At 39.9% G+C, this 14966-nt stretch overlaps 1 protein-coding gene and 1 long non-coding RNA gene across 3 annotated transcripts in view; both read left to right on the top strand.

The window, feature by feature from the left end:
• ATG10 (autophagy related 10) overlaps positions 1–5853 on the top strand; it is a 100814-nt gene extending 94961 nt beyond the window's left edge. For both annotated transcript variants that reach the window (XM_083703336.1, XM_083703335.1), the window contains 3 exons: positions 777–874; positions 1877–1992; positions 3218–5853. In XM_083703336.1, the coding sequence (XP_083559462.1) occupies positions 777–874; positions 1877–1988 (210 nt within the window). In that variant the 3' untranslated portion in view covers positions 1989–1992; positions 3218–5853. The remainder of the gene's footprint in view (positions 1–776; positions 875–1876; positions 1993–3217) is intronic.
• The window catches only part of LOC310827398, a 793036-nt gene that overhangs the window by 390343 nt on the left and 387727 nt on the right, over positions 1–14966 (top strand). The window lies entirely within an intron of this gene.

Below are 14966 nucleotides of genomic sequence, written 5' to 3'. Positions count from 1 at the left end.
AGAGAACCTGCATACCCAGAGAACCCAGTAGAGGTCTTAGATAGCTTGATACTGTGTAAATTCATTTTTAGTAATAAATTAATAAAGTTTATTGTGCTTCTTTAAAAATGTTTACATCATTCATAGCTTTGTATAATTGGTATCTCTCTTCCTGCGTCAATATGCTAAATTGTGTTGTCAAAGGATTGTCTCCTTCCATACATTCCTGTCTGCTCAGTGAGATCAACTGGTGAGATACATCCCAAGTGCCATTGGCAAGAACGTGCAAAAGTGCCTTCTCTGTTATTGTGGAACTCTTTGCCCTGGAAGATCTAGCTTACCATCATCACTGTGATGCTATTCCAGTGCTGTTTGAAGATGTTTTTGTTTCAGCAGACTTTCAACCTGGCTGGACCTTTATCTACTGGACCTTTGTGTTCTAACTTGTTTGTGTTTTGTTGTTAAGTTTAAAATGTTTATTTTTTTAAAAAAAAAGAATGCTAATTGCCTTGGGTGTTTCATTTATTAATATTTCTGTAGAGAAGTGAATATGACACATAAATAAATGAGTGTAATCTATCAGAAAGAATATTGGTCTTGGATTTAGAAGTCCTAGTCTAAAGTCTTAGATTTAGATTTATTGGTGTTTGGCAAGTTGCTATGTTGTAACCTTCCATTCCTCATCTGTAAAATGAGAACCCTAAGAACTTAACATTACAAATGCAATAATGATTGTAAACTACTTTGGATACTGAAAGTGCTATATAAATAATATAAGCATGGCTGATCTTTTTCAGGAGCATCCATTGCTTGGACAGCCTTTCTTTGTTCTTCATCCTTGCCGGACAAATGAATTTATGTCTGCGGTGTTATCCAGTTCGTATAAACAAAGCAGGCAAGTAGTATCAGTGTGAGGTTTATTAGGTTCTCATATTCACCCTAAATAACCACGTAAAAGTGTACTGTTGTAGCCAGACAAACTCAGGTTAGAAATAAGGCACGATTCTTTAACTTGTTCTTTATCTTATACTGTAATAAACCTGGCGGTGTTGCTGATAGTCCTTGGACATTTTAGGAGGTGTTTCTCAAATTTCATGTTCATAATATTTACTTGGTCTTCTTTGTTATTAATGTGTGACTAGGCTCCTCTGGAATTTCTATGATTAAAAGACTTGAGTGGAAAATATAATCTCCAGAGGCTTCTTATGGCCTCTGGCTACTCATGTATGACCCAGGGAATTCTGAGAATTTGTGTTTTCATTTTTTCTTCTTCAAAAGAATTGTTCGACTACATGGTTTCAAAGATAAATGTGTGATGGGAGACAAGATTACAAGCAAGGTCTGATCTTCTAGCTTCCATGATTTGGAACTCGAGATACCCTTTCCCTAATTACTTCAGTGATTTAGAGGGACTCTGCTTAGAATATGCTAATATTTTGCAATGCTGTACCCACTGAACCCAACCTTGCAGGTCTTCAGAAGATCGTGTAAAATGTTCTTGTTTAAACAGGCTTTATGCTAGACCTAGCTTCAGAGCTTTAGTAGATTTGATTTGGGAGTATGTTTTTTAGATCTGTTTCATTGACAGTTCATTGTGTTGTTCTTTGTTTCATTTCTTTGGTTGTAGTTTTTATTATGTATAGATATGCTTTGTTTATAAAGAAAATTATTGTTTCTGAATTTTTATGACCTTAAAGTTGGCGGTTTCAGATTATTGTTACACAAAACTTGGAATGTCAGAACGTTTAGGGCATTTTGGGATTTCCCCCTCCTCCATAGTAATGATGTGTGCAATGTTGTATCAATTTTTAAAAAATTGGTAGCTATTTAAAATGATATCCAAGCTTTTAAAGACAGCTAGAGTGTAAAAAAAAGCTATTTTCTTTTTGCTTTGTAGGAATACAAACTATATTATTTCATGGCTGAGTATCGTAGGCCCAATGGTGGGTCTCAATCTGCCTCTGAGTTATGCAAAAGCCAATTCTGAGCAGACTACAAGTGCTGAGTAAAGAGGTAAAAATCTTACTTAAAATTGCATATTTAAAAGCCATGTTACTCGTTTCCAATTTGTTAAATATTCTTCCGGATCTGCTTATCAATGCTTAAAATATAACACTGTTTTTGTTTGTTAATATCTTCATCATCACCTTAAATCTTAAACTTGTGCATCCTTTTTATTTCTGAAGTTAGCAATTGCAGATTATTATAGTACAAGTACTTCACATCTACTAGCTAAGATGTCTGTGATGGTGATTGGCATTCTGGCTTAGGATACCTCATCCTTTTTTCCCTATGCATATTTGATCGCCATTTTTTAAAAAAATGTATTTTTCTTCTTCTGTAACTTTTGTTGTACTCCACCTTGATACTTTGTACAAGAATGAACACACACACACACACACACACACACACACACACACACACACAAAACACATGGGGAACATGTGGTTATCCAGAAATTGCAGGTCTTCAGCCGCTATCATATGTGGTCATTTGCCATGTTGCCTGGGGCTAATGGGGGTTAGAAACCAATGCTACTTTTCATGTAAAAATGGTGCCCAGAGTGTCATTTGCTTTTCCTTTGGTTGTATGACTTGTGTGATTGGTTTTGTAGACATTCCTTAACTGTAAAACGCATTAAATATACAGTAGTACCTTGGGTTAAGAACTTAATTCGTTCTGGAGGTCCATTCTTAACCTTAAACTGTTCTTAACCTGAAGCACCACTTTAGCTAATGGGGCCTCCCACTGCCACTGCGCCGCTGCTCACGATTTCTGTTCTCATCCTGAAGCAAAGTTCTTAACCTGAGGTACTATTTCTGGGTTAGCGGAGTCTGTAACCTGAAGCGTATGTAACCTGAAGTGTCTGTAACCCGAGGTACCACTGTATATTGAAGGACCTTCTCTTTAGTTGTGCTGCTTCTGTGGAATCCCATCCCCCTGTAACAACTGGCATTTTGGGCATTTGATTATGTGGGGTGGGGCTTACTTGCCTCCCCTAATATTTTATTCAAGTTGGCACCCCTGCTACTTATACCCAAGTGCTTTTTCTCTGCAGTGAAGCAGTATATTGAAACACTGCCAATAACCTTTTTAGTAGCTGAAGGAGAGGTCACAAAAAAACAAAAACAAAAAACAAAATCAGGAGTGACTTAATTTAAGCAAGTCTGCATGCTGATATATCCATCCTGTTCCAGTTCCCAACTTTTGATTCTGCTTTTCATTATTTCTGTTTCAGATTCTGAAACAGGAGCATGGGTAGTGGCGAAGCATAAAGATGTCCCACCAGTCCTGTAGCTCAGCTCAGACAGGAAACTGACAATAACATCAACATCACCACAAGAAGCCTAAGCAGAGGCTATGGTTCATTAACATTCATGTGTTAATTATAACCAAGTCTTAGAAAGCAATTCTAATTGCAACAAGTATGATACATGGTCTTGGCTGGAAAGAAATGTCTGTTCTCTTTTCCCAAACTTGATACAGTAACTGTTTTGTGGTAACTTATTTCTGAAGTAATTCACAAAGTATATCCACAAAAAGACAACATTGGTGATTGTCAAAGGAATTTAAAGTTTCTACCTACCTTAGCTTCTGTTGCTTTCAGCTGCTTCTATGAAAAGGAATAATTTTGTAGGAAATGGTTCCCTTGCTGCTGTTTTGCCTTGGCTTAGACCCATTAGCGACATTTATAAGTTACCAATACACAGATTGCTTCACACATTACAGAAAACACTTTCCCTGAAGAATCAGCATGAAACTGCTGCTGCGCTCTTCGTGTGTTAGGATCAGACATGGTGTTTATAGGCTTCATACACATGAACATCTAGAACTGGCTGTGAGTTCTCACGTAGTCTGTACACATAGTCATATACATGTAGCAATGCACACATTTGACTTGGGACCAAACTGGGTATGATGTAGCAGTCACAGTTGTTGTTTATGTGTCTTCCCTGAGGAAGGGTGTGTGATTTTTTACCTCAGAGGTGCTGTGCAGTATGAGCACTTCCTTTTTATTACCTTTTCACGGTCTGTCACCTAAACATATTAGCCCTCAGATTTGTTCCAATACCAGAAGTGAGCCAGGCTGTTGGGACGGGACTGGGGGGTGGATTGCCATGAGGACAGTTTCACCTTTGTACCTCTCTGAAACTACAATTAAACTTCACCACCGGCCTGCCATTATATGTGAAACAGGAAACATGGCTGCTGGTTTCCCACCTAGTTTGTTTCATGTTATTTCTACAGTGAAGCATTTTCCATGTAGGGAAAATGTAATGTTAAATGTTGACCCTAAATTAAGCTGTCTTGGCTTTAAAATGACCCTTGATGTTTTGTGTCACTTTCCCCCAGCCTTCTCTTTGTGCTGCCTTTCTCCTCAGAGTAGGCTTCGTAAAAAGCACAGCTACATTGAGAACCTGTTTAATATCAAGTAGCTTCAATTAGGACTCTGCTAAATGCCCAATAATAGTCTTCATGTTACATATGTTTATCTGGCTTATCCATTCAAGAGGTTAATTAACAGTTAATATATGAAATCAATTAGCAAAAAACGTCCAGATATTAATTTCACTTCCATTTAAATCAGTCACTGCTCTATTAATGTCAGTCACGTTGCTGAGATGCATCATAGCACAGATATACCTCTTAGTTTCCCTCCCACTGTCCTGGACAGACTACACACAATCTGTATTGTGTTACTGCATTGAGTGGGCGTAGTTTTATAGAATAAGGAATATAAAGATGACTAAAAATTCCAGTGTTGCATTGCTGAAGTTAAAAGTAAAGACTCCAAAGTTCACTAACTGGTAATATATGGCAGCAGCTTTCTTAATTATATTAAAAAAAATGGTTTAGCTTCCACTTATGGTAGTTTAGTGGGTTTTATGTTAACTTCAGCTTCTACTAGTCTTTGGTTCATGAATAAAGACTACACCTTACGTTACCTAAGTAAGTCTCCACTATTATTAAGTGGATTCCACATGAATAATTATAAACACCACAGTGAGCAGTGTTACAGTTTGCATGTGACTATAAACCATAAATTTCAATTTTTTTGTGAATGAACAAGAAGTTTGTGCTTCACTTCTCCCCTGCTTCTGATGCCAGGAAACAAGCCACAGACTGGCATGTGAGCCAGAGGCGTAGCGTGGGGGGTGCTGTGGGGGCCATGGCCCCAAGCACAATTTTGAGAGGGGGCGCAAACAGGTGCCCCCACAGCAGGCGCCAGAAGGAGCTGAGCCTTGACTGCAATGCTTGTTCCTGGTGCAGCTCTGCTTCCTGGGTCAGGTCTGACCTGGTGGCGGAGAGCAGGAGGATAGTAGGCAGCAACTTCCCTACCCCTCTCCTACCCTGAACTGTGGTGCAAGGCAGGGTGCCCTCCGTGCCTTGCCCCCCCCCCACGGGTGTGCCCATCCCGGACTGCACTGACAGATGTGCACCCAGGCTTCTGGTCTGTTTCAACCAAACAAACCACCAGTAGAAGCCTGGGTTTGTTCTTGGCTACCTGCTTGTGGTGTGTTTGGGGAAAAACAACTCTTCCGTGCAAGAATAATAGGAGCTGTGTTTCCCAACCTGTCTCCCTCCAGATATTGTGAACTCAAGTGACCCTTGGACATTTTGACTCTGCCTGATGGGAGTTGGAGTCCCAGACATCTAGAGGGTACCAAGCTGGGGAGGGCTATATTAGAGGATATGAACATGAACAGCTGACTTAAACCAGTTCAGATAAATGGTTGATGAAGCTAGGGATAGTGCATCTGAACTTTGCCTTAGTCCATCTTGCCCAGCATTGTGTACTCTTAGTGGTAGTGACTCTCCATAGTATCAGAAAAAGAGATGTCTTCTCATGGTGCCTGTTAAAACAACAACTTTTTTTTTTAAAAAATGAAGAAGCTGGGACCTTCTGCATGCAAAGCATATGTCCCAGCATTACCTTTTGATATCTCCACCAAAGAGAACAGGATTGCAAGCTACACAATGAAGTGTTTTGTACAGTTCCCTCCTCTCTCATCTAAAAGCAAAATAAATTACACAAAGCAAACAAATAAACGATTTTTATTATTTGTGGGAGTAACACAATTTGGTTTCATGCAAAATTTGGATTTGTTTTTTGTTTTAGTCTAGAGTATGCACAGCCTTCTATTTTGCCAATATTAAAGGAGTGCTATTTCTCAAGAAAATGATACACTTTTATATGTTCCATTTATGAGGGCAAGATGTTTGGCACAGTTCCACTACCCTTCTCCTGGTTCAATAGAGTTCAGACAGTCACCTGGGATTTTCCTTAAGTATGAGGAATTTAACCAGTGGCCTAATGCCAGTGTTTTCAAATTAAGAAGTTCTAGTTTGCTTATAGCCATCAGTGAAAATGTAGAACTGCTGCTTACATATTTTAGGATTACTATTTAATTCTTTTTCCATTCTGATGCAAAAGGATCTAGCTTGTCAGACTATCTAACAATAAGTCAGCCGTTCAATGGTGTATCTTCATCACTGGCAACATCCAACAAAACCCATTTTCGGAAAACTATAACTTTATACTAGTGATTCAAGCCGTTTGAGTACCCTTTTATTCATGTTAGGTCACAATTCAACTAGTCAGTCATGGCTGCGAAGCAAGAATTGAGACAAAGAAAACATTTCTTCTATGGCTTCTTCATTTTCCTCCCTCCCAGAGAAGTTTCTTTAGCAAAGCTAATTTGTATCTTTTTTCAAGATTTTATCTTTTAACACAAAACTAAAAAAAGAAGAAAAAAGAAAAGAGGAATGTCACGGACTGGAAGGAAACATAAGGATGCTATTCCATGCTGTGCAAACATTTCCGCCTGTTTCGTTCATTACTGCAGACACCCAGGTTGCCTTGCTGAAAGCGTGGCATTTTGCCTTTGAAACCACATTGCCTTTTGCAGTGCATATGGCAAATGGGTAGCTGCACAGAGGGCTACTTAAATGCTTTCTCCCCAACATAACTCCAGAGGTTCTCTCAACTGGCAGTGTTCCCTGCCTGCCCTTGTTTTGAGAAGCAAACTTTAATGTTAAAGTTGTCATCTGCCTCTGCAGTTGATAAACCTGTTCTCAGTGTCTGCTCAATATTGACAAGCATCCTAGCTTAACTTCTAGCAATAGAAAATGATAAGATAAACAAGAAGCATTTTGAAACAAAGTAGGGACCTTACCAAGACAAGGTTTTCCAGATGAGAAATATGCAGTGTTCCAGCTATAATACATACACCTCTGTGGAATACATCTTCCCCCACCTTGTGCAGTGGAAAGATTAAACCATTCTGAATATTTTAAAGTATATAAACCCAGCTATTAATCAGCAACAGACTCATGACTGGTATTGGATGGGGCAAGGTACAAAGTAAAATATGTGGATATTGTAATCTGGAAGTCCCTAAGAGTGTAGGCATCCTATTTAAAAATTGTGGTTGCAGTGAGCTAGGGATGTTGTTTATTTTTTAAACAACAGCAACACATGCAATTTTATGAATATATACATATCCACAAAACACATCTAAAGGGTTATTTACATCAGTAAAAATGACTTGCGAATAATCCTTTTAAACTAACAGCTGAAATACTTCAGAAACAACCCAGTATTTGCAGGAAGAAAGCATTTACAAGTTCTTTTCTTTGTGTACTTTTAATTAGTTTATTGCCAAATTCACTACTTCAGAACTTGTATAGTTAGACCAGGTAGGTTATTCCTACTTGGCAGTAACAATGGAACAATGTAACCTGTAAATGATGGTTTGCCAATTCTCAATTTTCCCAGAAGAGCAGTAAAAGATAATATAAATTCTGATGTGTGTGTATATTTGTACCCCACACTATCTTGCAAACTGAAGAGAAGAAGCATTCCAAAAAGCAGTTAAGATACCAAGTATATACAATATAGTCAGTAAAATACTAACAGCTTCAGCTCCAGTGACCAAATGCTAGTCCAGACAGAAAGGTTGCTTAGGCTGCATACAAACCATGGATTTAAAGCACAGTCGTCCCCCCTCCCCAAGAATCATGGGATGTGTAATTCACCCCCACAGAGCTATGATTCCCAGTAGCCTTAACAAATTACTGTTCTCAATATTATTTGTGTAGGGTGTGTATCTTAAAAGTATGGTGATTATTGCAACCATAGTTCCTAGAAACTACTCCTGCTCAACTTTTGGCAGACCTCCAGAGCCAAAGATTTCATCATTGTGGGGTAGCCACCAATAATATTTCAACATTTTCTTGACAGCACACTCCTCATGAGTAATTTATTTAAGATTTTTCATTATAACCTAACAGTAAACACTGAAAGAAAATGAGGGAAAAAACGGAGCTAAAATAAGAAAATGGTAAAGTTTTGAAAAGCACATGTTATGCATTTTGGTGGTACAAAATGGGAAGAAAAGAAGCTATTCTAATCATTAAATAATGTCATTTGTCTTGGGCTTCTGCAGAGGTTACTGAAAAGTCAGTCTTCTGTTTTCAAACACAAAAGCAGGAAGCTGAGGAACACTATAGAAGAAGAGGGGAGCAAGATGTTAAAATGGAAATGCAATGAAAAGGGAAAGAAGGTGAGCTGGAGTAAGTTGTTAACTGGGCCAGGCATCAAGTGTACCAGGTTGTAGCAGGTGCAGCTTTGGGGCAATATGGCTGTAATCAAAGTGCTGGTACTAAATGGGATAAGAAGCAAAGGAAAACATGGCCTAATTTTTAATAACTTGCAAGTGCTCCCAAATGCAGTTGTTGTTTTTACATATGTAACAGTACTGATAAGAGGGTGCATTTGGGATTTTTCAAGGTGACAAGAAGTGAGGAGAGAGTTGCACTTCCAGGGAGAAATACCCAAAGCGTGAGAGTTTGGTGCTCTACATTCCAAAGGCATATTGCTTATATGTGAGCATTCAGGAACTGAGGTTGCAGCTGTATAAATTAGAGCTCTCTTCCATTTGGAACAATTTTTTTTAGCATTTTAATTGTTTTATTTGTATCTTTACAATTGTATCTTCTGTTGTTGTAACCCACCCTGGGTCCTTATGGTAAAGAGTGCATAAGAAAGCGTATCAATAAGTACACAACTAATCATTCACTGCACTAGAATCATCGACAAAACTTTGTACCAGAAAGAAGCAATGATAACCATCCCTGGTCATTGTTACCACCTGATTTTAATTGAAGGAAAACCCTCAAAAAGTTAGGTACACATTAGCAGGATAGGCTGGAGCTCCTCTATGACACACTGCCTAGGTGACAGGATAAACCGACGATTGAGATCAGCAAAATCACTTGATTAAATTCTTGCTGCATGGTAACTCTTCCTTCTGTGTTTTGGGGGCTCAGTGAAACATAGATGGACAGGAAGGAATCATTGCCACTTATTTCACAGCAGGAATTACGGCATCATCTCCTGGCCAGTCCTCTGTTTGCCAACAAATTTGTTTTCAGAGAAGCTCAGCAAATAAGCTAAGCAGAGGGAGAGAGACAAACTGCCACTCTTATTTTGAAAAATCCTCAAATGCCTTGTGACCAAGCAAAACGTAGAAAACAGTGAACAATTTTTTTAGTTCAGCTAGTCAAATATTAAGCAAGGTAGTGGTAGGGTTTATACATGAAAGGACCATGAGCTCAGCTCTTCTATGGAAAATGAAGTCCTAGGTTGAAATGGGAGCACTCTTTTCATTAATGTTATGTCTGTCCTCCCTTTTTAAGGCACTATTTTGCACTTGTCCCCTGTTGGTAGACCTGGTGGGTTCTGGGGGTGAGGTAAAGTACCATATTCCATAAAACTGAACCTGAGTGGCGTGGAGTAACCTCCCAGGCAGAAGCCTGAATGAAGTGATGATGCCCTGTGCATGTGGTTATAGGGAAAGTGTGTCTCACTGCTAGAGGTGCTTTCCACAGGGAGTCTGGGCTCATACCTGAGTGTTCATAAGAAAAAGCACATGGAGAGTTCCTGGGATATCCTGAGTTAATTAACTGTCATGCCACAGGGTGAAAGCCCAGCAATAGTGACATCTCTTCTCATCTGGTCTATTTTTAGCAAGATGTTCTTGCCTTTGCTGAAAGGGGTGAACATGGAAGTTCTCGGAAATGCAGAAAAAGGAATACTCTTGACCTAATTAACACAGTCTATTAGCAATGTGCCCTCATTCTTGCTGAGAAAGGGACAGGCTTGGGCTTCTCAAGAAGTGTGAAAGGGTGCTTAATTTAATTAGGTGTGTGCTTGCTGGTTGATACTCATTTATTACTAATGGGAGATTATTGGCTGAATTAAGGGTTTAGCTTGCATGTAGAAGCGGTACTGGATTCTGGATTTAATTGGGGCAAGGTGCAGACTGTTGCTTATGAATGGCATGTGTCTGGGAGGGGATTATCATTGGCTCAAGGCACAAGGGCTTTACCTCTCCACCACAGCGATACTTTCACTGCTGAGAACCAAACAAATTACATAGGCTTGGGTTATGTACAGAGTTCAAACTGAACACAGCTTTTTATTTAACAGTCCAGTACTGTAAAGCTTTCTGTTATCATGTAGCTAATCTAGGGTAGCCACTTACACACCAGTCCTGCTCCATCCCCCATGAAAAGAAAAGGATATGCATTATCAAAGAGTAGCGGAAAAGAAGATTACAATTTGCATAAAACTTGCAGGAACCAATTTATGTGTACAGATGCAAATTTAGAAGATGTTTACTATAATTGCCATTGAAATATGTTACATATTGTCTTAATAGGGCCGGCTGACCAGGGACCTGTGTGCATTCTGTCTGCTATGCAGGTGCTGCTGGTGGGCAATTTCAAGACCCCTGCTCCCCTTTTTCATGGTTTATTGTATTCATACTGGATTTGCCTTTCAAATAGAGGACTGTCCTCTATAAAATAGGACACATGAGCTTCTTAGGCTCAACTCAGTGCTGTTTTGATTGAGTTTCAATCAATACCCACATACAAATCCCAATAATTGCTAGATACAGTTGTTTCTTTAAAAAAACTGAGGTCATAGTACTAGGTTGGAAACTAGACTGGCAGACTTCCAGCTCCAACCTCTTGTTCATATTTATACACCTGGCCTACAAATCAGGAATTTTGATGAGTGTTAGAAGGAGTTAGACAGAAAAATATAATAAATATGTTGTCGTTTTCGTTCCAGTCTGTCCTTTTAAATCCCTTTGTTTTATAATCTTACATGTAGGGATGGGGGCTACATAAAAATTAATAGCAGAGGAGCTATTTATTAGGTGTAAAACCATTTTTATATTAAGGTCAAGCAACTGGATCATTTTTAAACATTTACTTTGGCTTCAAAGGCCCTACTTTGGCTTCCTTGAGGCAACATTTATTTTCCACCCAGTAAAAAGTGTGAACTTGACTCAGCTGGCAGGAAGTAATGCAAAGGTACACAAATGCTCTCATTGGCAGACTCTAGGTGATCTCTGTTGGGCAAAAGAGGGTTTTGCTTCAAGTATAGCATTAGCTGTTTCAGTTTAACAAGTGGAGACCCCTGCCTTTTCCTTTTAAAAACAACAACAGGGAATCTCTCTTATTCTTGCCCACTCTTTTTCACACACGCTCTGCTGCCAGCCAGTTCTTTCTCTTGCCTGAACAGAACACAGCAGTCAGTTTACATTCACAGAAGAAGAGTCCCAATAGGTCCCATCAATTCAACACCCTTTTCTCATAGTGACCAATGGGTGCCTCTGCAAAGCCAGCAAGCAGGACCTGAGTGAAACAGCAGTTTTCCCACAGAGATAACAGAAATCAGTGGCTAGCTTTTGTGCACAGGATAAGTAATTGTAGGGAACAGCCTTTTTCCCATTTTCAGCTCAAAGCTGGAGAGCAGCTGGAGCTTGTTACACCAAAGATCCACATCTCTCTCCAGCTTAATTCTGGAGCTGGGGAAAGGAGCAGAGAATTGCTCCTGGCCTATGCTGTGTTTTAGAGGTATGTTACAAGACCAGGGACAAGGCCAGTCAAAAACACGTTGACCCCTCTTCAGACTTGCCTCCTTAAGATAACAGTCCAGTTGTGTTTCTCAGCTTTGCAAGGGTATGTTGAAAGTTGGCCTACTCAGAGGACACTTTCTGTGATGACCCTCCTCTCCCACTACTGCTCTGTCCTGTACCATATTCTATGTGGACTTGAGAGTGCAGAGTACGTACTTTGGGTTTGGCGCCATAATCCCTGACAACAAATGGGCTGGAAAGAAAGCAATTAACGACGATGCTTCAAACTACTGTAGTGTGTGCAGAGTGGGTTTTTCTTCTTTTTCCCTGGACAGCAGCCATGTAAGTGGCCTAATAGCTTATATGCACGCCGGACTTTTATTTGCAAATTATGTATATAAAGTGCTCCCATCCATTTAAGATGTAACCTGATACCACAGATAGTCAACAGCGAGCACTTTGATATGTGACTCGTTTTATCTAATGGAAGTTAGATGATGGAAGTTGTAAGCCGATGAGTACAATAAGTATGTCCAGTATAAATGAAATGCACACACCCAGAAACACTAGGAGTGAGGATGGAGGAGGTAAAGCTATTTATTTCAAATGGTTATATCCTATCTTCGCATTCATGAGGATCTGCAGGGTGCCTTAGCAAGAATGAAAAAAGCTCATGTGAAACAATCATGCAGCAACAATAAAGCAAAATATAATTGATAATTATCCCAAATAATATCTAAAATAGCAGGTTTTTGTTTTTTAAACTTGTGCTCTAAAGCTGACTGGTGAGGGGGCATGTGAGTCCTTGAGAGGGTGTTCTATAGTCTAGGTGCCACAACTGAGAAAGGCCCTGCATTGTGTGATACACACGGTACATTAGAATGCCTGGGGAATATGCAGCAGAGTCTCTGAGGACAATCTAAGTTAGTGGATAGGTTCATACAGAATAAGATGGTCCATAAAATATTCAGACCTCAGATAATTTAGGACTTCACAGATAAAAAACAAAACAACTCAAAATGGGCTTGAATTGTGAGGAAGAGCAGCTGAACAAATGGGCATTAAACCAGCAGTTGTAGATCATGATGTGTTTGCTTCCTGATTCCAAATGATGGTTTCTGCAACTGCAATGAAGTGGATAGACTCCGTTGTTTGGAAGCCCAAGAGACACAGGCAAGTGCTAGAAGCAGCTTCATACTGCAGTCCTGTGAATACTTATCAGGGACTAAGCCCCATTGAACATAGTGGTTTTTCCTTCTGTTTAACTGTGTAAACAGGATTGCACTGCTAGGGGCTTTGCTCTGCATTCTTCATGAAAGACGAAAAGGCTCTACTCACTTTAGCTGTAAAGGTAAAGGTACCCCTGCCCGTACGGGCCAGTCGTGTCCGACTCTAGGGTTGCGTGCTCATCTCGCTTAAAAGGCCGGGAGCTGGCGTCGTCCGAAGACACTTCCGGGTCACGTGGCCAGCGTGACGGAGCTGCAGCTGGTGAACCAGCACCAGCGCCACACACGAAAACGCCGTTTACCTTCCCACTAGAAAGCGGTACGTATTTATCTACTTGCACTTTGACGTGCTTTCGAACTGCTAGGTGGGCAGGAGCTGGGACCGAACGACGGGAGCTCACCCTGTTGTGGGGATTCGAACCACCGACCTTACGATCAGCAAGTCCTAGGCACTGAGGTTTTACCCACAGCGCCACCCGAGTTTTTCCTTCTGTTTAACTGTGTAAACAGGATTGCACTGCCAGGGGCTTGCTCTGCATTCTTCATGAAAGAAGAAAAGGCTCTACTCACTCTAGCTGAGTGAGATTCAAAGTGAGGTGCCAAAGGGTTAGGGATGGGGCACTTGGTTTTCCCAACACGTCTGCATTGTTTAGCCTTGGGTTCCCCTTCCGCTCCTTATTGTGAAATTCCTCCCAAGATGGTTAAATTTGCAAGTAGCAGAATAGAACAGGAGGTTTATGTAAACAAATTATGTGGACCTTAAATTAACTTCCTCCTGAGGTTTGAATTACCATTATCTCCTTTTTGGGGATATTTTGATTTGTGCCACTATTTTGTGAGTCCAATTTTTGTATATTTTCATGTTAAGACCATTGCTATGACTTTTTTTTTGGTTAAACATACTTGCTGTTGACTGATAATTCCCCTCCTTCCCTTGTTCCAAGTAAACTTTTTTCCATGCCATTAAACAATAAACCTGTTGTCTTAACTACTTCCTTTAGCTCACTGAATACCTCCCTGAAGTCCCTTTTTCTGATTTGTTGTTGCCTTCAGCAGCATTGGGAAAACCCCACTCTCCCTTGAGTGAATGTGTCTGAACGAGCCTCTCTACCGTTCTTTCCAAAATATGTATCTCACAATTGTTCTTCCATTCTGTGTATTTTCTTGTGGGGAAGCAAAAAAATAAAATAAAAAATCTTACAAATCCTTCAAGACCCAGCAGGAGCAGTCTTCCCTTCTAGAGACAGAAGCAGTTTGGCATGCCTTGAAGTAAATGGGAGACATTTAGTCCTTCAATGCATCAGGCTTGATCAATTCAACTCCTTACATCAAACAATTCCAAGGGATTTTCCACTAAAGAAGCTCTGAACATTTTACAGTCAACAGCCCATATGCCGCCTCTGAATTTTTCTCAGCATCTTAAGAGTGGCATCTAGTGGCAGAATGCCCTCATATCCCTAACTGCCATTGTGAAGCAACTTTAGCTGCAGATGTATGCAAGCACATTTCAGAACAGGAGCCATGTTAGTCTGTAGCACTTTAGAAGCAAATTTATTAGGAATCTGCAGTTCATTCAGTGTTTATGAAATATCTTCTTTTTGTTCATTTCTAGAATGTGTGTGCATACAGCACCAAAGACAAGAAGGCCTAAAACGTGAGGAGGCTTCCAAATGATACTGAGGAGAACAATAAATACATTTAATAAAATATTAAGCTGGCCAGTGCACATCAGTGAAGATCTTCCTTTCAAGATGCTAAAAGACAAGTCATATAATAAATTAAAAAAGAGATCTCCTGATGCAGAATTATATTGCTGTATACATAG

This window comes from Podarcis gaigeae (genome assembly GCF_964106915.1).
Source record: "Podarcis gaigeae genome assembly, chromosome: 11".
Lineage (NCBI taxonomy): Eukaryota > Metazoa > Chordata > Lepidosauria > Squamata > Lacertidae > Podarcis > Podarcis gaigeae.
This window is presented reverse-complemented; position numbering and strand designations above follow the sequence as displayed.